This window comes from Melospiza melodia, chromosome 23 (assembly GCF_035770615.1).
Source record: "Melospiza melodia melodia isolate bMelMel2 chromosome 23, bMelMel2.pri, whole genome shotgun sequence".
In the NCBI taxonomy this organism is placed as follows: Eukaryota; Metazoa; Chordata; class Aves; order Passeriformes; family Passerellidae; genus Melospiza; species Melospiza melodia.
In genome coordinates, this window is record NC_086216.1 from 12,063,670 (window position 1) to 12,090,103 (window position 26,434).

The 26,434-nt window shown below is 57.4% G+C and overlaps 1 protein-coding gene across 1 annotated transcript; it reads right to left on the reverse strand.

Moving 5' to 3' along the window:
• Window positions 1-10,356: 10,356 nt before the first annotated feature.
• Window positions 10,357-20,696, reverse strand: TET3 (tet methylcytosine dioxygenase 3). Its single transcript, XM_063175145.1, has 11 exons — window positions 20,546-20,696; window positions 20,403-20,449; window positions 18,047-20,297; window positions 16,078-16,168; window positions 15,751-15,844; window positions 15,037-15,245; window positions 14,482-14,632; window positions 14,067-14,156; window positions 13,836-13,973; window positions 13,174-13,510; window positions 10,357-12,857 (listed from the first exon to the last, which is right to left on the reverse strand). Exons 1-11 carry the CDS (start codon window positions 20,694-20,696, stop codon window positions 11,119-11,121), a joined length of 5,298 nt encoding a protein of 1,765 aa, XP_063031215.1. The 3' UTR covers window positions 10,357-11,118.
• Window positions 20,697-26,434: the final 5,738 nt, after the last annotated feature.

Genomic DNA, 26,434 nt, shown 5'->3' on the forward strand with positions numbered 1-26,434 from the left:
CGCCGCTGGCCAAAGGGGCGGGGCCAGCGCTGCGCCGCCACGAGCGCCCCCTGGCGGCTCGGAGGAGCGGGAGAGACCGCGAGGGCCCCAAAATGGAACCCAAAAGGGACCCCAAAAAGGGACCCCAAAAAGGGAACCCAAAAAGGGACCCCAAAAAGGGACCCCAAAAAGGGTCCCCTCCTGAGCCCACAAAATTCCCCCTCCTGAGCCCACAAAATTCCCCCTCCTGAGCCCACAAAGTTCCCCCTCCTGAGCCCACAAAATTCCCCCTCCTGACCCCATAAAGTTCCCTCTCCTAACGCCATAAAATTCCCCCTCCTGACCCCACAAAGTTCCCCCTCCTAACCGCACAAAATTCCCCCTCCTGACCCCATAAAGTTCCCCCTCCTGAGCCCACAAAATTCCCCCTCCTGACCCCATAAAATTCCCCCTCCTGAGCCCGCAAAATTCCCCCTCCGGACCCCACAAATTTCCCCCTCCTGACCCCACAAAGTTCCCCCTCCTGACCCCACAAAATTCCCCCTCCTGACCCCCAAAAAAGCCTGTCATCACTCCATAAAAAGGCCCCTCCTGACCCCAAAAAATTCCCCCTCCTAATCCCACATGGGGTCTCATCCTGACCCCATAAAAAGCCCCGTCCTGACCCCAAAAAAACTCCACCCTCACCCCATAAAAAGCCCCATCATGACCCCCAAAAAAAGCCCCCTCCTAACCCCACAAAGTTCCCTCTCCTGACCCCACAAAATTCCCCCTCCTGAGCCCACAAAATTCCCCCTCCTGACCCCATAAAATTCCCCCTCCTGAGCCCGCAAAATTCCCCCTCCGGACCCCACAAATTTCCCCCTCCTGACCCCAAAAAGTTCCCCCTCCTGACCCCACAAAATTCCCCCTCCTGACCCCCAAAAAAGCCTGTCATCACTCCATAAAAAGGCCCCTCCTGACCCCAAAAAATTCCCCCTCCTAATCCCACATGGGGTCTCATCCTGACCCCATAAAAAGCCCCGTCCTGACCCCAAAAAAACTCCACCCTGACCCCATAAAAAGCCCCATCATGACCCCCGAAAAAAGCCCCCTCCTAACCCCACAAAGGGCCTCATTCTGACCCTGCAAATGGCCCTCTCCTGACCCCATAAAGGGCCCCCTCCTGACCGTACAAGTGGCCTCATCCGGACCCCCAAAAAAGCCCCATCTTGACCCCTCAAAAGGTCCCATGCTGATCCCAAAGAAGCCCCATCCTCACTCCATAGAAATCCCCCGCCTGACCCCAAAAAAAGCCCACTTGCCCCCATAAAAAGTCACTCCTGACCCCATAGAGGGCATCATCCTGACCCCAAAAAAGACCCCGTCCTGACCCCATAAAAATCCCCATCCTGACCCCAAAAAAGTCGCATTCTTCCCCCCACTCCATTCCCATATCCAGGGTCCCATCCTGACCCCCAAAAGGATTCCAGAAGGATCCAATGCCCCCTCTCATCCCATAGATGGAGCCCCCATCCTGATCCCCCCCTAAAGGACCCCAAATTCCCATATCCAGAACCCCCAATCCCAAAAACCCCAACCCCAAAAACTCTAAAAACCCCAACCCCAAAACCCCAATCCTGCTCTCAATTCCCACTCCCAGATCCCCCAATCCCACAAACCCAAATCCCAAAAACCCCAACCCCAAAAACCCCAAATCCCCAAAAACCCCAAATCCCCAAAAACCCCAACCCCAAAAACCCCAAATCCCCAAAAACCCCCAACCCCAAAACCCCCAAAAAACCCCAATCCCAAAACCCCAATCCTGCCCCAAATTCCCACACCCAGACCCCCCCAATCCCAAAAACCCCAACACCAAAAACCCCACAAACCCCAATCCCACAGAAATTGCAGCCGAGCCTGGTGTTGAGTGCAAAAAATAAATATAAAATTTATTAAAACACCCACAATATTTTAAAGGTATCGGGAATAATAACACAGCCCAACTCAGAATAAAATACAAATTAAAAATAAACAACAACAGAACAAAAAAAAAACAAAACAAAAAAACAAAACCAAAACCGGAGGGGAGGATCCAAACTTGCAATTTTTAAGAATCCTAAAAAATAAATTTATTGAAACATCAGGGGGGAAAGAAAAGGAGGGAAAAGGGGGAAAAACAACACAGAGAGAAAGGGAAAATGATACAAAATAAAATTATCGGCATCGATTTCCTGTCCTAGGAGTATCTACAGTTTAATTACATGTTAATTAATTCATTAATTAATTAATCCTATTGCCTTGAGACGTGGGAAAAAATTCTACCGCTCCTCGATCCGCCCCCAAACTTCATTTCAAGTAACCCAGAGCGAGCCCAGCCAGGAACCCCAAAGGGGTCGGGACAACCCCGGTGCCTCCCCGCAGCTGCTGCTGACCCCACAGCACCCCAAAGAGCGCCAGAACAGCCCAGAGAAAACTGCAAAAACACCCCAAAATGAGTCCCAAATAACGCCAGAACAGCCCAGAGAAAACTGCAAAAACACCCCAAAATGAATCCCAAATAACGCCAGAACAGCCCAGAGAAAACTGCAAAAACACCCCAAAATAAATCCCAAATAACACCAGAACAGCCCAAGAAAAATCCCCAAATAAATCCCAAATAACGCCTGAACAGCCCAAGAAAAATCCCCAAAATAAATCCCAAATAACGCCTGAACAGCCCAAGAAAAATCCCCAAAATAAATCCCAAATAACGCCGGAACAGCCCAAGAAAAATCCCCAAAATAAATCCCAAATAATGCCAGAACAGCCCAGAGAAAACTGCAAAAACACCCCAAAATGAATCCCAAATAACGCCAGAACAGCCCAAGAAAAATCCCCAAATAAATCCCAAATAACGCCTGAACAGCCCGAGAAAAATCCCCAAAATAAATCCCAAATAACGCCTGAACAGCCCAAGAAAAATCCCCAAAATAAATCCCAAATAACACCTGAACAGCCCAAGAAAAATCCCCAAAATAAATCCCAAATAACCCTGGAACAGCCCAGAGAAAACTGCAAAAACACCCCAAAGTAAATCCCAAATAACGCCTGAACAGCTCAAGAAAAATCCCCAAAATAAATCCCAAATAACGCCGGAACAGCCCAAGAAAAATCCCCAAAATAAATCCCAAATAACGCCTGAACAGCCCAAGAAAAATCCCCAAAATAAATCCCAAATAACGCCTGAACAGCCCAAGAAAAATCCCCAAAATAAATCCCAAATAACGCCAGAACAGCCCAGAAAAAACTGCAAAAACACCCCAAAATAAATCCCAAATAACGCCTGAACAGCCCGAGAAAAATCCCCAAAATAAATCCCAAATAACCCTGGAACAGCCCAGAGAAAACTGCAAAAACACCCCAAAGTAAATCCCAAATAACGCCTGAACAGCCCAAGAAAAATCCCCAAAATAAATCCCAAATAACGCCTGAACAGCCCAAGAAAAATCCCCAAAATAAATCCCAAATAACGCCAGAATAGCCCAGAAAAAACTGCAAAAACACCCCAAAATAAATCCCAAATAACACCTGAACAGCCCAAGAAAAATCCCCAAAATAAATCCCAAATAATGCCAGAACAGCCCAGAGAAAACTGCAAAAACACCCCAAAATAAATCCCAAATAACACCTGAACAGCCCAAGAAAAATCCCCAAAATAAATCCCAAATAACGCCGGAACAGCCCAAGAAAAATCCCCAAAATAAATCCCAAATAACGCCTGAACAGCCCAAGAAAAATCCCCAAAATAAATCCCAAATAACGCCAGAACAGCCCAGAAAAAACTGCAAAAACACCCCAAAATAAATCCCAAATAACGCCTGAACAGCCCGAGAAAAATCCCCAAAATAAATCCCAAAAAGCACTGGAATAGCCCAGAAGAAATCCCCAAAAGAAATTCCAAATAATGCCAGAACACCCCAGAAAAAATCCCTCAAAAAATCCCCAAATAAATCCCAAAAAGCACCAGAACAGCCCAGAAGAAATCCCAACATAAATCCCAAAAAGCACTGGAATATCCCCAAAAGAATCCCCACAAAATACATCCCAAAAAGCACCAGAATACCCCCCAAAAAAATGCCCAAAGAAATCCCGAAATACATCCCAAAAATCTCTATAATACCCCCAAAAAACTCCCCAAAATAAATCCCAAATAACACCTGAACAGCCCAAAAGAAATCTCAAAATAAATCCTAAAAAGCACCGGAATACCCCAGAAAAAATCCCCAAAAATCCCCCAAAATAAATCCCAACAAGTGCTGGAATGCCCCACAAAAAATCCCAAAAGAAATGCCAAATAATGCCAGAACAGCCCCAAAAAAATTCCCCCAAAAGAACCCCAAAATAAATGCCAAAAAGCACCAGAACACCCCAGAAAAAATCCCCCAAAAAACCCCAAAATAAATCTCAAATAACACCTGAACAGCCCAAAAGAAATCCCAAAATAAATCCCAAAAAGTGCCGGAATACCCCCAAAAAAATCTCAAAATAAATCCCCAAATAAATCCCCCAAAAAAATCCCAAAATAAATCCCAAACAATGCCAGAACCCACAAAAAAAAAAAAAAAATCCCCTGAAAAATCCCAAAAAAACCTGGTGGAATACCCAAAAAAAAATATCCCCAAAACACGCTGGAATACCCCAGGAAAATATCCCAAAATAAATCCCAAATAATGCTGAAACACCCCAGAAAAAAACCCCAAAATAAATCCCAAATAATGCTGGAACACCCCAGAAAAAAATCCCTGAAAAATCCCAAAAAAATCCCCCAAAAAAATCCCAAAAAGCACCGGAAGAGCCGCCCCGCCTACGGCCCAATTCCCAGATCCCAGAAGAAACGAGACTCAGGTTGTGAATTTGGAATTGCCATGGTGCTAGAAAATAAAATAAAATAAAATAAAATAAAATAAAATAAAATAAAATAAAATAAAATAAAATAAAATAAAATAGTAAAGTAAAATAAAATAAAATAAAATGAAATTTAAAAACAAAATAGAATTTAAAAGAAAAAAAATTCCAATAAAATAAAATAGAATTTCCAAAATAAAAGAATTTTGGAATTAAAAATTGAATTAAAAAAAATCAAAATAAAATAAAATAAAATTTCCAAAATAAAACATCCCACTGACCCAAAACCCCTCCTCGCTCCCAGAACCCAAATGAGGAAATTGCGGTGGGGTCGAAAATCCCTGAAGGAGGCGCAGAAATGGGGAAAACCCGGGCGGGAAAGGGAAAAGGGAAAAGGAGGGAAAATGGAGAGGATCCTGGATCCCAGAAATTCAGGAGAGGATCCCAGAATGTGGGAAAGGATCTCAGAAAGGATTTTGGAAATGTGGGAGAGGATCCCTGATCCTGGACGAGCTGCACCCGGGGCTGGGGGCTGAGGTATCTGCTGGGGGGCGCGGGGGGGAAGTAGCACCAAGAAACCCCAAAAAAAGGAAAATCAACCCAACAAAAGGGGAAGGGGGAAAGAAAGAGGTGGGAGGAGCTGGGGGAGGCGGGAGGGGATGAGAGCGAGGAGCTGCGGGAGCCTGGACAGGGCTGGACATGGCTGGACACGGCTGGACACGGGATGGACACGGGATGGACACGGGATGGACACAGTGATGGACGTGGTGATGGACACTGGATGGACACCGTGATGGACACAGGATGGACACAGTGATGGATGTGGTGATGGACATGGTGATGGACACGGGATGGACATGGGATGGACATGGGATGGACGTGGAGCTGGCGCAGTGCTGAGCACCAGGAGCACGGGGTTGGTTACTCAAGGTTGGTGCTGAAGGGGAACAGCACCAGGACTGAGCTTGGCCAAGCAGTGCCATGGAGGTGCCCAACCACCGTGTCCATGCTCTGTGCCCAACCACCATGTCCATGCTCTGAGCAACCACCATGTCCGTGCTCCGTGCCCATGCAGGGTGAGCAACCACCGTGTCCATGCTCCATGCCCAACCACCATGTCCACGTCTCATGTCCAACCACCATGTCCATGCTCTGGGCAACCACCGTGTCCATGCTCTGGGCAACCACCGTGTCCATGCTCCATGCCCAACCACCGTGTCCACGTCCCGTGCCCAACCATCATGTCCATGCTCTGGGCAACCACCGTGTCCATGCTCCATGCCCAACCACCATGTCCATGCTCGGTGCCCAATCATCATGCCCATGCTCCATGTCTGAGCACCATGTCCATGCTCCATGCCCAGCCACCAGGCCCCTTGGCCGAGCACTGTGTCCACACCCCCCAGCCCAGCCCCACGCCCACACATTGTGTCCAAGCACCGTGTCCGGGGTGTGTGGCCAAGTGCCGTGTCCACGCCTGAGCATCACCATCGAGCACCACGCTCAAGCACCGTGTCCACAACACATGGTCAAATCACATCATGGCTGAGCACCATGGGCTGTGTCCAAGCACCACAGCAGAGCACGGGTCCAGGAGCCATGGCCAAGCACCGAGTCCAAGCACCAAGCAGAGCACCCGTGTCCACCCATGTCCGAGCACCACGTCCACAGTGCATGGCCAAGCACCAATGTCCACTCACCATGTCCAAGCACCATGTCCAAGCACCATGTCCACCCAGTATGTCCGAGCACCAATGTCCAAGAACCAATGTCTAAGCACCAATGTCCAAGCACCATGTCCACACACCCTGGCTGAGCACCGTGTCCACACATCATGTCTGAGCACCATGTCCGAGCGCCACGTCCACGGTGGCATGGCTGAGCACCGTGCCCGAGCACCATGTCCATGCACCATGTCCGAGCACTGCGGTCAAGCACCGTCCACACGTCATGTCCACACACCACAGCTGAGCACCACGTCCATGGTGCATGGCTGAGCACCATGCCCGAGCACCGTGCCCGTGCACCATGTCCGAGAACCATGTCCGAGCACTGTGGTCAAGCACCGTGTCCACACACCACGTCCATGCACCGTGTCCGAGCACTGGGGTCAAGCACCATGTCCACACACGACGTCCGAGCACCACAGCAGAGCACCGTGCCCAAGCACCATGTCCATGCACCAAGTCCAAGCACCAAACACAGCACCATGTCCGCACACCACGTCCGAGCACCGTGTCCATGATGCGCGTCCGAGCACCACGTCCAAGCACCGTGGTCAAGCACCATGTCCATCATGAGTGGCCAAGCACTGGGACCAAGCACCGTGTCCAAGCACCACGTCTGAGCACCACGTCCATCATGTGTGGCCAAGCACCGGGACCAAGCACCATGTCCAAGCACCACACCCGAGCACCGCACTGAGCACCATGTCCACAGGGAGCGGCCGAGCACTGTTCCTGAGCACCACGTCCATGACCATGCTACGTCCATGACCTGTGGCCGAGCACCACGTCCATGACCATGCTATGTCCATGACCTGTGGCCGAGCACCACGTCCATGACCATGCTATGTCCATGACCCGTGGCCGAGCACCACGTCCATGACCACGCTATGTCCATGACCTGTGGCCGAGCACCATGACCAGCACCATGTCCATGACCACGCTATGTCCATGACCTGTGGCTGAGCATTGAGCCTGAGCACCGAGTCTGAGCACCACGTCCGAGCACTTATGGCCACACGCCATGTCCGAACAGCCTCTCCAAGCGCTGTGGCCAAGCACCATGACCACAAACCTGGCCAAGTGCTGCAGCTAAGCACCGTGACCAAACACCTGGCTGAGCACCCTCTCCAAGCATGATGACCACACACCTGGCTGAGCACCCTGTCCAAGCACCATGACCACACACCTGTCCAGGCACTATGGCCAAGCACCATGACCACATGCCTGACTGAGCACCCTGTCTGAGCACCATGACCACACACCTGGCCAAGCACCATGACCACACATGTGTCCGAGCCCTGTGGACCCCTGGCCGAGCCCTGCACCTGGACATCACCTCCAGCACCTCATCCTGGGACCCGCAGGGAACGGCTCCACCGCGACCCCGGCCGGCGGCACGCCTCGGACGCGGCGCCTCTTTCAATTTGCATAAACCCAACCGGCTCCCGGCACGCCTCGAGCTGTCGCTCCGGAAAGGTAAACTTCCTTCTCAACGACATTGCTTAAATTTTGTATTTTTTTTTTTGTTTTTTTTTTTTTTTTTATCTTGGTTCCTTAATTTGATATATACATTAGTAGCACCTCAGCGAGATGGAATCAGGCAGAAGCGTGATACAGTTTGTTAAAACACCATAGCACCGTTTGTATTACAAGATTTCATTTAATAAAAATATGCCTTATAGAGCCCACAAAGCGTACTCCAGTATTAAAAGGAAAAATCAGCTATTGAGGCACCTCAGGGATTCTGGTTTCCTTCTCCTTCCCGTGCCTCATCCCGAGAGCATCGAGATGGAGGGGGACCCAAACTGCATCCCTCGTTTCCTGCCCGAGGCGAAGCACCGCGGCCAGAAAAACCAAAGCGGGACGGAGGAGCCGGTCGGGGCTCCCCGCGCCGAGCCCTCCCTGGGGTTTCCACCACGGCTGTTGTTCTAGCACCATTGTGGCCATGACCTGCTGCAAAACCAGGTCCCCACATCCCACTCGTTAAAAACATCCCTCCCCCCCGAGCTCCGCGACCCCCGCGGCCTCGGCACGGGCGGGACGAGCGCGGCCGCCGGGACGGGTAAAGGGAAAAAAGATTTTGCTTGGAAACAGCCTCTCAGCAGCAAGGGGTAAAGAGCTGTGCATAGATTTCGAGTTTGTGTAGAAGTCTGAAGCGTGCGAATTCGTAATGACTGAGAGTTGAGGTAGGTTAGACAAAGTTTATGTAGTGTAAAAACGTTGAGACTGCAGCAGTTCTCGCTCCCCGACCCGCGGCGCCGGCAGCTCCCCACTCTCCCGGGCTGAACCGGACCGACCCCTCCCTGCACCGAAAAACCTCTGAGGAAGCAGGACTTAGACAGGTTACACGGACCATCGCCTTCTCCCAGCGCTCCTTCCCCTCCAAGGCACCCCCGTCACGCCAGCCAGAGACCCCGGGCGACAACAGCGGGGCCGGCACCCGAACCCGGCCCCGCATCGTCCCCGCTCCGCGCCCCGAAGCACGGCCACGCGGCGGGTCCCCAGCGTCCCTAAAATCTGACTCTTACAATCCTGATATGCTATTGGGTATTTCTAAGAAAAGCGGGAATAGCTCGTTGAGTTTCCTTGTCAAATATACGCGACTTTACAGGTTACAGTTAAAAACGAACAGAAAACAAAAACAAAAACAAAAAAAAAAAATCATTAATGATGAAGGACGGACAAAGCATGTTAAATATTCTGCCAGTATTTACAGTTCTCCCACGATAATCTTGTTTAAAACATACTGCTTCAAGTTGGGGGGAAGTGGGGGGAGAGGGAAGAGGGGAGTTGTTTGCGTTTTTAAGTTTCGCTTTCATTCTTTTTTTTTCTTTTTTTTTTTTAAATCTAGGTGAAAGTGCTTTTAAAAAAATTTCTTTCCCTATTTACAGGTTTAAAATCAGACCACGTCAATGTTCAGGCTGTTTTACCGAGATCCTGCTGATCCGTGCCCGTGCGCGAGGTTGGGGGGGAAGGAGGGTGACGGTAAACACGAGGTGATCCCGCACGGCGACGGCGTCGGCGCTGCCTCGCTGGCTCTCCAAAAGGCACCTCAAAGTGCAAAAGCAACGACCCCGCCCGGGGACGCCGGCCCCCGGCTCCGGCCGCGCCGCGGGGCAGCTCGGCCGCGCTCCGTCCGTCCCGGCGCCGGGCAGGAAGTCTCGACTGAGAGTGTTCCAAAAGCACCACGCGGTTGTCGTCGTTGCTGGGTTATTGGTTGGGTTGGGGTTTTTGTTTTGTTTTTTTTTTTTGTTTGTTTGTTTTTTGAGGGAAGAACGGTGATCCGTAGGAAGGAGGGATGGCACCCGGGGAGAGAAAAGAGCACCGAGCCCCGGCGGCGCTGGCCGCGGCTCGCCGGCACCGGCGGGGAAGGCAGACCCGGCGGGGTTTTGGCCAGCCAAGTCTTGGGATTCGCTCTTCCCAGAGCCGATTGCACGGAGAGAAAGTCCCCCGGAGACGGAAAGCACCAGACTTTAGCAACAGTGATGTACAGAGAGCAACACTCGCTATTCACAGTTTGGGGTTGGTTTGTGTTTTTTTCCTGTTTTTTGTAAATTTTTTTTTTTTTCTTTTTTTTCTTCTGTTTTTGTCCCGTCGGCTCCTATGGAGACGCCGCCGCTGCCGCTCGCCCCGGAGGCCGTGGGCAAAGGAGCCCCAAGTCCGAGCCCGAGCTCGGCCCCCCGGCAGTGGCGCTCCCCAGCCCGGACGTGTCCTGAGGTCTCCGGCGCCAGGAGCGACGCCGGCTTTGCTCCGCGGCGGCAGAGCCGATCCCGCTGGAGGCGAGGAGCCGGGCGGAGACGTGCCATCCCGGGACGGCCCGCTCGCTCGCGGGCTCCCGTTGCTGTGAGAAAGGTCTCCTCGAGCTGCAAAATTGGTATTTTTAGGTCCTTGGAATAAAAATAATTGGATGTTCAGCGTGACCCGCTGACGGTAAAGCACGCGGTCCCACCAGCCCTCATGCGGAGGAGATGGAGGGAGTCACCTCTTGCCTTTGAGCTGGTTTGGTGTTCAGGTTGGTTTGGATTCATGATTAGGGTGGTTTTTCAATGTTGGCTTCTCTTTCGAAGATCGGCTTCGTCGTTGTCATCGGAGTAAAAAATAAAATAAAATCAAATCCAACAAACAGGCCATTTTAAGTAGAATTAAAAACCTCTCCTTGCGCAAGGTCGCTAGGAAATTCATCCGAGGCTAGATTAAAAAACATGGAGATATAAATATGAGATTACCTAAAATCATCAAACAGCATCGTTCCTCTCGGGTTTTTTAACCAAGTTTTGCTTGCTTTGCCAACTCCTCGCCAGGCGCAGCTCTCCGACGGCATGAGCCCGCGCCGGCTCCGCTGCTCCCGAGCGTGCGCGTTGGGTTCGTTTCCTATGGGTTGGATTTTTTTTTTTATTTTTATGGTTGCTGTGTTTCGCTTCGGTTTCGTCTATTTACTTTCGTTTTCTTCTCCCCCACGCCCAAGGAGAAAGCACCACGAAGCAACGCCGGGCTGCGGCGCTGCCGAGGGTTGAGGTAAGATGGGGCCATGGCGGTCGCCTCGCTCTCAGATCCAGCGGCTGTAGGGGCCCGTCACCTTGGTGTAGGCGTAGGAGGACACAGTGATGGCGGAGTTGGTGGGGATGGCCACCGCCTGCCGCGTGGGCACCGAGTCCCTCCTCTCCTTGCTGGGCGCCTCGGTCGCCAACGCGCCGCCCCACTTGCGCTTCTTGGCAAAGGCTTTGGCGTCCGGCGGCAGCCCCAGACGCGCCGCCTCCTCCTGCCGGGCCCGAGCCCGCTCCGCCAGCTGCTTCACCTTGGCCTCCCATAGCGCCAGGCCGTGGTTGGGCTGGTTCAAGTTCTTGTGTTGGTAGAAGACGAGGGAGATGCGGGTGGGGTGGCAGCGGTTGGGTTTCTTCAGCGGGGTGGTGGCGTGGAGCTCGCGGCGGGCGCACTCGATGAGGATGGAGCCGTGGGCGGGCGCCACAGCCACGCCGCCGATGTTCTCGTCCAGGAAGTTGTGCTCGCTGTCCGACCACTCCTCTTCCTCTTCCTCCTCTTCTTCCTCCTCCTCTTCCTCTTCCTCCTTCACCGCCTTCTCCGGCAGATCCTCCTCCAGGCCAAATGGGTCCCACGTCTTCTCCTGGCGGGGCCCTGCCACCCCCTTCTCACCCACCGCTGCCTCCCACGGCTTCTCTGCCAGCCCCGGGCTGGGCGCCGGCGTCCTCCGCTCCTCCACCTTCACGGAGCCCCACGGCTCCTCGGGGAAGCTGGGGAGCCCTGGCAGAGCCGAGTTGAACCCCAGTGACCCCAGCAGGCCCGGGCTGCCCGTGCCCGCCAGCGCCGTCTCCCCCAGCTTGCAGGGGCTCCACGGTTTCGGCAGCAAGCCCGAGCCGTGCGCCGCCGCTGCCGCCGGCTCTCCCGCCAGGACGTTGGACCATTGCTTCTCCGGCGGCGGCAGGCGCGCGGCGGCATCGAAGGCGCTCAGCTTCTCCCGCCCGCCCGAGCCCGGTGCCAGCGCGCTCCACGAGCCCTCGGCCGTGCTAGTCCTCTCGGGGGACGCCGTGCCCCGCGGTGCCTTGAAGGGGCTCCAGCGCTGCTCCGGCGCCGTGCCGTGCGCGGGGACGGCCGGCAGCGTTAAACCAGCGCCGGGCACGGCCGCAGGGCTGGGAAGGGGCTCGATGGCGGGCGGGGGATCCGGAGGCTCCTGCTTGATGGGCCGGCTGCCGAAACAGTTCTGTGCAAACGCCGGTGCCTCCTCCGAGCCCGAGCTAGTCCTGTGCGCCCCGGCCGCTGCCGCCGCCGCTTTCTGCTGGCTGGCGTAGCGATTGGCTCGCTCGTAGGTGCGCTGGTGATGGTTTTTGCCCCGCACGCCGTGCGGGATGGGCTCGGGGAAATTGCTGTTCCCGTAGGTGTGGTTGAGGTTCTCCTGCAGCGCCGAGACGTCGGGCTTCTTCTCGTAGCCGTTGCTGACCCAGCTGCTCCCGCTCCTCTCGGGCGCCCCATAATTGAGAAACTGCGAGGGGAACACATGGTTGCTGGAAAAGCCGTAATACCCGAAGGAGGGAAGCGCGAACTTGGAGTGAAACCCGTTCACGGAAGGCAGATTGGGCTGTGCATAGTAGGAATGGTAAGAGTAAACACTGTTCATGCTGTACGGGTCGGAGGGCCGGCAGCTGCCCAGCACCGAGTAGCTCTCCACCACGGCGTTGCCGTTGTACTTGAAGGCGTTGTAATGGCTCTGGGGTTCCACCTTGATGGAAGGTTTCAGCGGCTGCGGGGGTATCCCGCCTTTCAACGCCATACCTGTGGGACAGCACACACAGCCCCCGTGACCCGCCGGCCGAGGGAGCCACCGGAGGGGAGCCAGGACCCCAAAACGGTTGGCCAGACTCAGAAATCCCACGGTGATGGGTGTGCCAGCTAACTGCAGAGGTTGGCATCACCTGCCATCACCTGGCGCACTGGCATCGATTCGCATCTTCACAAAAACCCAGGTGGCACAGAGGTGCCATCCAGCACCACAACACAGCAACCCAAAAAAAGTCCCCAACCCCATCCCCATCCCCTCGCGCTTTCCGGGTGGCTCGGGGTGGCAGGACCTCACCTCTGTCCCCGTTACCTGCATTTGGCTGGAGCGTGGGGAGCTCGAGTGCTTCCTGCTTGATCTTCTCTGGCGTCATCAGCTTCTCCTTCTGCAGCTTCTTCCTCTCGGCAGCAGCTCTCCTGGCTTCCAGCTGCCGCTGCCGGCAGGACTTGGCGGGCTCGGGCAGCTTGCGGACCTCGCGGGGGAAGGACGTGAGCACCTGGATGGCCCCGCTGCCCACCTTGGCGTTTTGGTTTTCCTCGCTGCCAAACTCATCCGTGCTGGACATCTTGTAGAGGGGGAGGACGTGCAGCTGCTCATCTTCGGGAATTTTCCCCACCACACGATTGTCTTCCTTCGTCAGCGTGCAGACCTGGCCAGAGCAGGCGCTGTCAGTGGGACGCTGATGGATGTGGCCTGTGCTGGATGAGCCAAACCTCCCACTTCTTCCCCACACTGACATGAAGCCACACCAGCCTGGCATCCCCCCAGCCTGATATTTGGAAATCTCCCATGGGATTTGTGTTGGACAAAAGTAGATGCTGGTCCCTGTTAGACCTGAGCACCTCATGTGAGGTGTGCCCACACCAAACACCTGGAGTCACGAGGGTGGAACAACTGGGGATGGACGCCCTCAAAAAGGAGCATCCCAAATTAGGGGAGAGCACCTCAAAAAGCCCTGCCAGGCGCCTGCTTACCACGGTGCAGCCGTTGTAGAGGTTGTGCTGGTCCTTGTGAGCGTGAGCACAGAAGTCCATGCACGCCGTCACCCCCGAGAACGGCCTCCCCTCCTTCAAGCCCAGCCGGCAGTCGATGGCTACATCCTCGTTGGTGACCTGTGGAAGGAGGAGCTGGTTACCCAAAAATCCCCAACAGCAGCACCCCACAGCCAATCCAGCTGTGTGTGCCAAGGGTGGGATGAGCAGGACCTGGTTTTGGTAGGCTTGCGGCGCCAGCCTCTTGTAAAGCGGAGCAACCTCGGTGGCCAAGTCCTGAAAGCTTCTCCGGAGCAGCTCTTCCTGTGGTAGGGAAAGGAGGAGGATGTCACCCAGGGGTTTTGGCAGCAGGGATGGCACTGGGGACAGAGCCCACAGACACCACACGGCAGCCAACCCTTCCCACGATATCCACCACACCACAAAGCACATGGCTTAAATTCCTTGTGAGGATTTGGCCACTCAAGCTCCAGCCTCACTGTCCTCTGGGCTTTCTAGAGGCCCCATTCCTGCCACCTTTCCTTTCCTCATCTCTAGCCCATAAAAAACCCCTCAAGGATCCAATTTTCAGAGTCCTGACAGGAAAGAAGCCCCAAACCACCGCCCCTGCTCCACCTCCATCACTCACCTCTTTGGGGTTGTCTCCCACCAGCCTGAACTTGCGGGGAGTTTTGCTGCGGGCGTATTTGCAGCCGTTGAAGTACATGCTCCAGGAGCAGCCGAAGGAGAAGGAAGCACCGCAGGTGTTGGGGTCCTTGCCCTGGCACGCGCAGGTCCGGCTGGGGGGCACACGGGGCGGGAGTGTCAGCTGCCGGTGCCGCGCGGTGACGGCAGCTCTGGGAACGGGAGGGAGCCCCCAGCCCATTCCCTGCATCCCATTCTCATATCCCATTCCTGCAACCAATTCCTGCATCCCATTCCTGCATCCTGTTCCTGCATCCAGATCCTGCATCCCATACGTACACCCCATGTCCCGTACCCCATTCTCCTACCCCATTCTCCTACCCCATATCCTGTACCCCATTCCCACACTCCATTCCCACACCCCATTCCCATATTCTATATTCTGTACCCGATATCCCATACCCCATACCCCATTCCTGTACCCCATATCCCGTACCCCATATCCCATACCCCATTCCCACCCCATCTCGCCCCAGGGCGCGCTGCCGGTGGCACTCACTCGTCGTTGAGGCCGCAGCGGCGGCTGGTGGGGTTGCCGTACTTGGTGAGGGTGTCGGTGAGCTCCTGGTAGAGCGTGTCCCCCAGCGTGCGGGGGATGCCCTCCCAGGCCAGGATGAGGATGATGATGACGGCGTTCTGGCAGTGGTGGCCGGCGCGGTGCCGCACCAGGCACAGCAGCTTCTCCTCCTGGTTGTGTCTGCGGATCACCTGGAACCAGAGGGGCTGGGTCAGACCTCCTGGGATGGGGAATCCCACAAGCCCTGGGGTGCCCTGAGCTGGCTGAGCCCGTGCCAGGAAGGAGCTGCTGCTGCAGGGGGGAGAGGCAGGAGGATAAGGGGGCTACAGGAGAAGGGTTTGGGCTACAGGAGGATTTGGGGTACAGGAGAAGGATTTGGGCTGCAGGAGGATTTGGGCTACAGGAGAAGAATTTGGGGTACGGGAGAAAGATTTGGGGTATGGGAGAAGGGTTTGGGCTACAGGAGGAGGATTTGTAATAAGGGAGAAGAATCTGGGCTATGGCAGAAGGATGTGGGCTATGCCCTGCATGCCTTCCCCAGTGCCCTGTGGGGTGTGGAGGGCAGAGCTGTGCATGTTCCCATGGATTGTGGCAGTCTGGGGGAGTGGCTGGTTCTGGACACGCTATCCCCAGTGCCAAAAGTGGGGAGCCCCGAGGGGCACAAAGGGGACGAGCCTGGGGACGAGAGGCACTCACCCACTTGGCGATGGGGCAGCCCCGGGAGCTCTTGCCCTCCTTGCCCGTGTAGATGACCTTCTCGATGCGGATGGCCTTGCCCTTCTCACCATACCTGCCAGGGCACGGCCACACACAGTCCCACCGGCCCTCATGGGCCCCTGAGGAGCCCCCAGGCACCCCCAGGAGCCCCCAGGCACCCCCACAAATCCCCACTCCCCTGACAGGACCCTGCTCACTCTCACAAGTCCCCAGTCATTCTCTCAAGTCCCCACTCCCCTGACGGGACCCCATTCACTCTCCCCACTGCCCTGACAGGACCCCAGCCCCACGGCGAGGGGCTCTTACCTCTCCTCCATGAGCTCCCTGATGGAGGCCACGGTGGGCCCCGAGCCCAGGTGGGTGTAATAGGGCCCCTCATCCTTCTCCACGATTTGCTCTGCAGAGACAGGAAAGGGACAGAGATTTTGGGGTTTTCACCTTTGCTGGCTGTCCCTGAAAAGTTCCAAACACTCAAATCCCCTCAACCCGAGCTCTTCTGCACCAAAAATCAAGGCTTTGTTAACAGCAACTCATTCCCTGCTCTGGAAGATTCTGCCAGCACTGAAACGCTGCTGGAGAACCCTCACCCATCAACACCCACCCCTTTACGGGACCCAAAAACCTTCTGAGGAGCCACAGCCCTTGGAAGCACCCTGGCAGTGAGCACAGCTCCATGCAGGGAATCTGCTCTGACCACTGCAGCTCTGCTGGGTGGGAGATGGAGACCCCAAACCCCCTCCTCACCCTGCTCCCACCCAGGGCTCCTGTCCAGAACCTCTCACGGGCACTGGCCCAGCTGGATGCTGCCATCATGGGATGATTTTGGGGACAGGAAGATTTTCCTGCCAGCTTCAGGGGTTTGGGCTGTGGGAGAAGGATCTGGGCTATGGGAGAAGGATTTGGGCTACAGGAGGATCTGGGGACTGCAAGAAGAGGATCCTGGAGCTGCAGAAGGACATTGGGACACAGCCCTGCACACAGCAAACCCCTTTCAAGGAGCTGGGGTGGAAAGTGATGGATGCCCCAAGCAGCCCCAGCACACGGGGGTGCTCCAAAACCACCAGCTGGGATGTGCCCTGCACCACGGCCAGGGCTGCTCTGTGTTTGCATCCCTCTGCTCTCTCACCAGCCTGATTCTCATTCCCATCATGTCCAGCTGGCCGGGAGCCAGGCTGAGGAGAAAGCCGGGCTCAGCTGGGCTGCAGCTGTCCAGACAGGGATCAATATGGGAGGCTTGGAAAAAGCTCATTTTATTCCAGCCTCCAACAGCTCCCGCGCCCAATAAAGCACCGAGCCCTCTCCTGCTGCATTTCTTTCTCCCTGAGAAAACAGAGAAGGGGAAGGGGGGGAATCCCCCCTCTCCCAGCCCCTAAACTAATCTTTTCCTGGCAAACTCCGAGGCTGGCTTTGAGTGGCTTCAGGAAAGCTTTCCCTCCTCTCCATGGAGTCTGGGCTCATTCCTGCTGCCATTCACAAGCAAATAAATAAATAATCATAAGCTCCACTAATAAACTGCAGTCTGTGCTTAGCCCAGGGCATTCTCTGGGTGGATGCCCCCCAAAATCCTCACCCTGCTCCTCCCAGGGGAGCACACAGGTCCAGCCTAAATACTGGGGAGGGAATATCCAGCTCCCCACGCTTGGATGGAGGTGGACTGGAAGGACTGGGTAGGAATTCTCCAGCACTTGCTGCAAAGTCTAACAAAGCCAATGCACACCAAAAATAACCACAAAAAAAACCCTCACAAGTCCAAGAGTTTGGTGATTTTTCAATGCATCCCAGTGGGATGGGCCAGTGAACACGGCAAGCAGCAGCAAGTATTTCTCTAGTGATAAGCACAAGCATCAAACCAAAGTTTGCGTTACTCAAAGCAACCTGAACCAGCTAATTTGGCTGAAAACACCAGGAATAACCAGGTGAGAGAGAGTTTAGGTGGGTTTGGGCACTGGGACCACCATGAATTCAGGGGATTCAGCTGGTTAAGGTGAAATAGAAGGAAAACCCAACAGCCCTTGGGTTTTGCTGCTCATCCAACCCCTTCACCCCAGCACAGCCAGTGACACCAGTGCCACCCCCAGGGTGACACAGCCATTTCCATCCAACTGTAAAAACAAGAGAGGAGGAGAGAAACCAAAAGGGAGCTCCACAGCACCGGGGTTTCACCACGCGAGGGCCTTACCTCCCCAGAAACCTGAGCTTTGCCGTGCCACGGCTTCTGTCACCTTCCCACCCTGCAAAGCCGCCTCTGCCACCCTCCCCACCACCCCCGGCTCACCAACGCAGTCACAGGTGGGGAATTCAGCCTGTGCCCTCTTGGCAGGGGTGTCCAGGAGGCTTTTGGTCGGCGTGTCCAGGTATTTCAGCGGAGACTCCAAGAAGCCGCTCAGGGTGGGCGTCAGCGGCACCTCGTCCTTGGTGGGCGTTCTGTCGACGTCGTCCACGTCTGGGTTTTGGCTTTCCTCAGAGTAAAAACACGTGGTGGACACCACGGTGATAGCACCAGAAGACTCGATTTTGATCTGTTTGGGGGAGCGGGCAGTGAAGGGTGGCTCTGACAGCAGCCCCTTCCCTGGAGAGACGCTTTTGGGTCCGGCTTGGGGAGCGCTGCAGGGAGCCGGGGCGGTGGCCATGGTGGTGGCCGTGGTGGTGGCCGTGGTGGTGGTGGCCACGGTGGGGGACCCTTGTGGAGCTGGTGCTGTCCCCCCCAGCAGCTCGGCAGCCCCGGGGGCGAGCGGGGCAGGCGTCTCGGGGGGCGGCAGGTTGAAATTCTCCCCGAATTCGGCTTCAAATTGTCGGATGAGCTCTTCCAACTTGTCATCCACCATGATGGGAGCCGAGCCGGCCGGCGGCGGGGCAGCCGGCGCTTCCTCCGAGCCAGTCGAGCCCGCCGGCGCCGAGTGAATTTGGGGGCCCCCCCCGGGGGCACCCCTTTCCTGAGAGTCGGGAGCCGGGGGGGCGCCGTCCAGGGGGTTTGGTGGCGGGGGGCATGCGGAGGGCAGGGGTAGTGCAAGAGGCTGGTGCGGGAAGGCCGGCGGCGGCTCCGTTTGCATCTCTTCGGCGGGGGGTTCGGCGGGGGGTTCGGCGGGCGCCCGAAACCCCTCCAGGCTGATCTGCCAGAGGGGAGGGAAGAGCGGCTGCGAGTCTTTTTGCTTCGCCTTCTTGATCTGCACTTGCTTGCGGAGAGGTTTGGCCGGCGGGGGCTTTTCGGGCGGCGTTTTCTTCTTCTTCTCTTTGGGCTGCTTCTCGAAGGGCTTGGGGGGCGCGGCAGGGGCGCCGGGAGCCCACCAGCCGCTCGGCCGGTCCGGGGCTGCCGCCGCCGCTGCTGCCAGGCTTTGCTCGAGGAAGAGGCTGCGCTTGTGGTGGAGATGCTGCTGCAGGACCAGCTGCGTCTTCTTGTGCAGGTCGGGCTCTGGAGGTGCCGGCGGCAAGCGGGGCCCGCCCGGTGCTTCTTTGCTGGCTGCTCGCTCGGCGGGTTCTGTTTTGGGGGCTGTCACTTTGCCGGCCGCCGCTTCGGGTCTCTTGAAAGCCGCCTTGATGTAGTCGTCAGCGTTACCCAGCAGCTGCTCCAGCTCTGCCATGGGGTCTCCAGCCCCCGCTGCCCCCTCGGCCTCCAGCCCCCATGTGGAAGTGAAGTTTCCCCGCGGAGGCACCGCACCGAAAAATGGCTCAGGTGCCGCTCCGGGCTCCGGCGGGTAGCGGGGCTCGTCCCCTCCCCGCCACGCGGCCCCCAGCGGGCCGAGGGGGCCGGGGCCGAAGGGGACGGCGGGGGGCGGCGGCGGCGGGGGCTGCCCATCGCCCGCGGGCTGGGGCAGGGCGGCCGAGAGCTGCGTCAGGGCTTCGATGGCTATGGCGGTCTGCAGGCTGATGTTCTTCTCCTTGGCGATGGTCAGCGCGCTCTGGGAAAAGGGGAGGCCGTCGGGCGGGCACGGCTCGGCAGCCTCAGGCACCGGCTGGGGGTCGATAGCACCTTCTGGGGGAGGAGGCGGGGGGACGGCGGCGGCGCGGGGCCGCGGTGACGCCAGCTCTTCTCCGAGAGCCGTCTTGATCTTCTGCTCCAGCCATTCCAGGTAGTCGGGGCACTCGGGGCCGTCGCAGTTGCAGTTGGGGGGCTTCACGCCGTGCTTGGCCAAAGCCAGGGCGGCCTTGAGGGCGTGCAGGTCCTCTCCTCGTGGCACGCTGTCCGCCGCGCCCAGCCCGCCCCGGCTCATCTCCGAGTCGAACTTCTCGTAGAGCAGCGACGGCGACGCCGGCGGCGGGAGCCGGTAGGAGGAAACGGCCTCGGCCACCGCTGAGAAGGCCACCAGGTTCCGGACGTCTTCCAAGTGGGCTTTGCCAGTGGCGGGCGGCTGGCCCGGCGACCACCCGCTGGGCTCCATCAGCACGGGACCCCCCGCCTCCGGCCGGCCCCCATTCACCAGGCTGAGCCCGCTGCCCTCCTTCAGCCGCCTTTCTTCCACATAATTAATTGGCCCTTCTTCCATTTGGCTTCTGCTGGGTCCATCAACCGCGTCGCCCGCCGAACCTGTCTGTGAGGAGGGACAGAGAACAGACATGAGCATCTTCATATGCCCAAACCCTAAGTTTTCTCCTCTGTTTCCTTTAGTTCTCCTTTCCCCATCTCATTTTCTGACCGCGAGGATGAAGACGCAGACGAGCCACGCGTGTTCTGCCTGCCCGGCTGAGTGAGGAGCAGCTCGGCTCAGCTCAGAGGGCGGCCACTTTCCGCCGTGCCACCCACGTCCCCACCCCGCCACTCGCTTTCGAAATCACTCACGGCGCCGCTCGGGATTTCCATCACCCGCCGCGGGCGCCCCGCACGCTGTGGGACAGGCAGGGCGTCCCTGGCTGCGGTGGCACGGTTTGCCCGCGCTGAAGGCAGCACGAGGAGGAGAGGGGGGTTCTGGAGCCGTGCCAGGAGCGAACATCCCGGCCGGAGCAGCCGTCCTGTGCCGGGGGCCGCGGCACGGCAGGAAGCCGCCGAGTTGGCTACGCCGGTGCCAGGGGCTGTTTCACCTCAAATAACCCCGTGGCTGCATCAACACGGCCGTGCCAGGCACACACCAAACCCACCTGGTGCCACCCAGGGACCCCAACACCCTGGTTAAAATCCCCCCAGGGCTTCTGCCAGGGATGGAGGGATTGTTCTGTTCTCCGTGGTGCTGTCCCACCTCGGCACCGGGGATTTCGGTGCCGTTTGCTGATAAGCAAGGGGAGCTTCCGGCAAGCTAAAAATACAGCAGAGTTCGCTGGAAAAACCATGCCAAAGCAAGCAGAGGCTGTGGGCAGAGCTTCCTGCCTCGGGACGGGGCCGCCAGCGGCCCGTGGGAAGGATCCCCAGCCCAGATTCCAGCCGAAATACAAAGTTAAATACAAAGTTAAATACAAAGTTAAATGCAAGGTTAAATACAAAGTTAAATACAAAATTAAATACAAAGTTACGGCTCCGAGTGTTCAAAGTGTGGCTGCTTTAACCCTTCAGGCACCACGGCTTCGGCACAGAGTCCTTCACCTTTCGCTGTGAGAGCGTGAGCACAGCCACGCCGCAGAGATAAGAACGCTACGCTGGAGAGATAAGAACGCTGCTGACTCCGGCGAAACCTCGCAGGAACCACTCCCAGCAGGTCTCTATCCAAAAAACCCCTTTTCCCCAGCAGAGAATCCCCCCAGGGCGGCACGGTGCTGCTACAGCATCACCCCCTGATGCCTTCAGAGGGTTTTTAGAGGGGCTGCGGTGCCTTCGGGGCGATGGGACCGGTCCGGCAGGTCCGGGGAGAAAGCGCAGCCCGGGCAGGGTGGGGACAGCACAGCACAGCACAGCACAGCACGCCTCCGCTCTCCTTTGCAAACCCGGCAGGGAACGGCCTCGCCCGTCCTTCCTCCGCCCTCATCTTCCTCCTCCTCCTGCCCAGCCGAAGGGGATTTTCCCAAGCGCTGGGGAGATAAACGCCCTCTCAAAGGCTCCGGTGCCCCAAGGGTCGGCAGCAGCGCAGGGAAATGAGGGCAAACCTGCTCCGCTCCGGGTTTGCCCGGGGGAGAACCTGCGGGGAAAGGGCAGGGGAAGCCCCAGAAATCAGCCGCGGGGCCAGGGAGGCACCTTGGGCTGCTCCAGCCCATAAACTGGGTTATGGAGCCGGGCTGGGAATGTAGGAAAATAGTTCATCGTGTGAAATGAAGGGAGGAGCAAACATCCCCCGCTGCTCCCAAAGGGTTAACCCGAAAGCCACAACCCTCCTAAGTCAGTGGAGGAATAAAACTTCACACACAGAAACACACACACACATATAAATATAAATATATATATATATATATATATATATATATATATATATAAAACCAATTTTTTCCTGGCCGTCCCATCCAGCTCCTTTTGTTCCAGCCCTGCTGCCTGGGAGATGTAAAGACCCCGCAGCTTCTCCCCAAAAATCGATCGCCCCCTCATTGCCGTGGGCACCAATTCCTCTGCCCTCGGATTATTCTCCTCTGAACAAGTTTTCCCTGAGCTCCCGAACTTCTTCCATTCACCCCCAGAAAGGATAAAAGCTGGGGAGGGGAGGAAATAAATTCAAATAATTTAAAGTTTAAATTAAAATCACGAGAAAACCAAACGATATGGTTGGGGTTAAGCACATCCCCTTCTGCATCCTACAAAAGGGGAAAAAATCCCCGTGAGGACAACAACTTTTTTTTTTTTTTTAATCGGTTTTTCCTCCCTTTTTAAATCCCCCCAGTTTAAATGCCGTAAACAGAGAGAAGGAAGGGAAAAAAATAGAAATCGGGCGCACAGAGGCTGAGGGCGGCTTGGAGCGGCTCCAGCCCGGGCTGCGCTCCCTGGGAACGGCCCGGAGCGCTCGGAGCGCGCCGCGGGCTCGGGGCCGCCTCCGGCCGGGCCGCACCCACGGGGCGGGGGCGGGAGGCGACGGCGGCGGCGGCACCGGCACCGTCCGGGGCAGGAGGGAGCGAGCGCGGCCCGGGGAGCACCGGGAGCACCGGGAGCACCGGCCCTCCCCGCCCCCCGCCACAGCAGCGGCCGGAGCCATTGGCGCCCGCGCCGCGCGCACGTACGGACCGGCCGGCGGCGGACGGACGGACGGAGGGAGGGACGGACGGACAGACGGACGGAGGGAGGGACGGACGGATGGATGGACGGACGGAGGGAGGGACGAAGGGAGGGATGGACGGACGAAGGGATGGATGGACGGAGAGACGGATGGAGAGACGGATGGAGAGACAGACGGAGAGACGGACGGATGGACGGAAGGACAGAGGGATGGATGAAGGCATGGATGGAGGGACTGACAGAGGGATGGATGAAGGGACAGATGGACAGACGGACGGACGGACGGATGGATGGATGGATGGACAGATAGAGGGATGGACAGAGGGAGGGATGAACGGACAGAGGAACAAATGATGGATGGATGGATGGATGGATGGATGGATGGATGGATGGATGGATGGATGGATGGATGGATGATGGATGGATGATGGATGGATGGTGCCAAAGGGGTCGAGAGCTGCAGAGAGCAGAGCACACACACACAGTTTGGTGTCATCCCCTGCAGAAACCACACAATTTGAATAAAAGTGGAGAATCTGGGGGCCAGAGGAAGCTCAGTGGCAACGCTGAGCCCTTCTCAGCAGCACCAGGGTGGCTGTGGGGACACTGGGGTGGCTCAGGGTAGCTCTGGGGACGCCGGGGTGGCTCGGGGGGCAGCGTGTGCCGGGGCTGCAGCGAGGGCACGGCCGGGAGCCGCGCGGGTCAGCAGGAGCCGCTGCCAGCCGGCGGCACGGGCCGGCCAAGAGGGAGCTTTGGCTGCCGGCCCCGCTGCGGTGGAGCCCGGCCAGCCCCGGCACTCGGATTGCGGTTTCCTCCTCTGGCACCCGCCCCGGGGATCCTCCTCTGTGGGACAGACGGTGGCTTTGGGGCACCGCCGGGGAAGCCCTGAGGCTGCAGACCCTGCAATAACAGCCCAAGGGCCGCGCCAGGGACGGGAACGCTGCTGGGATCACGGCACGCTCTGGGAGCGCCACCAGACCCCAGAGATGGGAAATCCCTTCCTGATCCAAATCCCTCCACAGCCCCCAGCTGCGGGGAGGGGGGGAGAGGCACAGGAAGGGAAAGAGGAAGGAGAAGAGGGAAGTGGAAGGGGAATACAGGGAAGGAGATGAAGGCGAAGAGGAAGGAGATGAGGGGAGGGAGATGAAGGGAAAGGAGAAGCAGGAGGCAGGCCGCAGAGGAGCAGATGACCTAAATCCAACTCGCTGCCCTGAAAAGGGGAATTCAAGGAAACGTGGGAAGGCCGAGGGCTGAGTGAGAGCCCCCGGGTCCCCCCGGGTCCCCCCGTGGCCGGGTACCCGCCCCGGTCCCGCCCCTGTCCCGCCCTGTTTCCAGAGCTGTTTCCGCGGCCCGGGCTGACCCCGGCGGGGCTGAGCCGCTCACTCCTGTCCTCATTTAGCCCGGAGCAAAGCCGGAGTAACCCCGGGAGCTGAGCTGATCTCCGCTGTGGGAACCCTGGCTCTGATCTGCTCCACTCTCCTGGGGACCCCCACGGGCACGAGCCCTTCCACCCCAGCAACACTGCACCCCCTTTTCCTGCTCCTTTGGGGTGTGACGAGCTGGAACGTGAGAGAATCCCACTCCCCACCAGCACTGGGGGCTTCCCAGGGAGATGGAGGATTTGTTCCCACCTCCAACCTTCTTGTTTCCTCATGAAATGTGTTTTTCCTTTTGGAAGGGAAGCTTGAGGTGGGGATGTTTGGGGTCAGGATGGTTGGGAATGGAGGCTCAGGGTGGGAATGCTCAAGAGTGGGGATGCTTGGGGTGAGGATTTCGGGATCAGGAATGCTCAGCAAGGGGATGTTCAAAGCAGGAAGGCTTGGGGTCGGAATGTTTGGGGATGCTCGGGGTGAAGATGTTTGGGGTCAGGACACTTGGGGAAGGGACACGGAGCAGGAAAATTCAGAGCAGGGACAGGGAGCAGGAAAACTGGGAGCAGGGACACAGAGCAGGGACACTCAGAGCAGGACACCCGGGACAGGGGCACCCAGGGATGCTCAGCAGTGCCTCCGCAGCAGCTCCCAGTGGCCGCTCCCAGCAGAGCAGATTTTGGGAAGCCAAATGCCCTCGCCTGAGCTCCCAGCACGCTGCTGAGCCTGCCGTGAGCTCCCAGCACGCTGCTGGGGCTGCTGAGCCCTCCCAGCACAGCACCGAGCCCGCCCGGGAGCCGCCAGCTGGCACAGGCACGGCAAAGGCTTGGCACGGCACAGCTGCCGGCCCCGGCCCGGAGCCCAGCTCTTGAAAGGGAAAAAAAGGAGGAAAAAAATAAAAAAAAAACCCCACCCCACGGGACTATTTTTGTTTCTTGAAGCGGTTTTTGCCTTAAACACAGCTGGCTGCCCTCGTGCCGGCTCCCAGATTGGCACGGCTGAATCACCCAGCCTGCCACGACCTGGGGAGGGATGGAGAGGAGGGGAGGAAGGGAAGGGGAAGGGGAAGGGGAAGAGGAAGAGGAAGGGGGAAGTGGAAGGAGAATACGGGGAAGGAAATGAAGGCAAAGAGGAAGGCGATGAAGGAGGGGAAGGAGAAGGGAAATAAGGGAATGAAGAGAAAAGGTAGAAAAACGAAAAAGGGAAGAAAGGGGAAGAAGGAATGGGAGAAAGGGGATGGGCAAGGAGGGGAAGGGGGGATAGAAAAGGAACATGGGGATGGGGAGGAAGGGAAACAAGGGGAAGAATGGGAACAGGGCAAGGAGGAAGGTGACAGGGGCAGGGAAGGACAAGGACACACACGGGAAGGAAGTGGCAGCACACGAGCTGTGTGGGAAAGGCCTGGGGCCTCTCCTCACCTGCCACCCGGCCCAGCTGCACCTCCCATCCCGCTCCAGCCCAGTTTCACAGCCCCCCAATGCCAGCATTGCCCACAGGACCAGGCTCCGTCCCCTCGCAGCCACTCCAGCCCCCAGTGGGGACACCTCTACCCCACCAGTTCCTTTGCACTGCAAATTGGGGGCAAAAGCCAGATTTGGGGGAGCGAGGAGCAAAGGTTTCATCCACAGCCACACACTGACCAAACTGCAGCCCAGCTTCCAAGGCTTTGAACAGAGGAGGAGTCTCTGCACCCCCCTGGTCCCCAGGTGCAAGCCAGGGATGTGCCAGCCAGCACCCATGGGTGCTCAGGCCTCCTCCATGGCATCCCCATCCCACCACACCTGGGGGATGCTGCCCTGACCCTCCTGATCCCCAAATACAAGCCAGGGATATGCCAGCCAGCACCCATGGGTGCTCAGCCCCTCTCCAGGCCATCCCCATCCCGTCATACCTGGGGGATGCTGCTGTGACCCCCTGCCCGGGACGTGGGGCTCCTCACGCCGTGCACAGCCCGACCTTCAGCAGAGGAGGAGGAGGAGGAGGAGGAGAGCCGCGTGTGCCGCCTGGCAAGCACGGGCACGCTGCTGGCGCGCCGGCCGGCGGGCAGGAGCCGGGGATGAGTGGGAGCCGGGCCCTGCCCCGCCTGGGAGCAGGGAAACACCTCCTCTGCCAAAGCCACGGCTGCTTTCGCCGCCGCGTCCCGTTCCCCGTGGGGAAAAACATCCCGTGGCAGGTGGGAGACGCTGCCCCTTCGGATGAGAGCCCTGCCCCAGAGCTGGAGGAAAACGTGTTGGCA

What these genes read in the sequence shown, in the direction of transcription:
- TET3 (XM_063175145.1), bottom strand. Translation starts at nt 20,696, where the DNA reads ATGTTCGCTCCTGGCACGGCTCCAGAACCCCCCTCTCCTCCTCGTGCT. An exon ending in TCTGCGTCTTCATCCTCGCG is followed by an intron (nt 20,298 to 20,402) that starts GTCAGAAAATGA and finishes CCCTCCTCACAG; the next exon opens with ACAGGTTCGGCGGGCGACGC. An exon ending in CGCAAGCCTACCAAAACCAG is followed by an intron (nt 13,974 to 14,066) that starts GTCCTGCTCATC and finishes CTCCTTCCACAG; the next exon opens with GTCACCAACGAGGATGTAGC.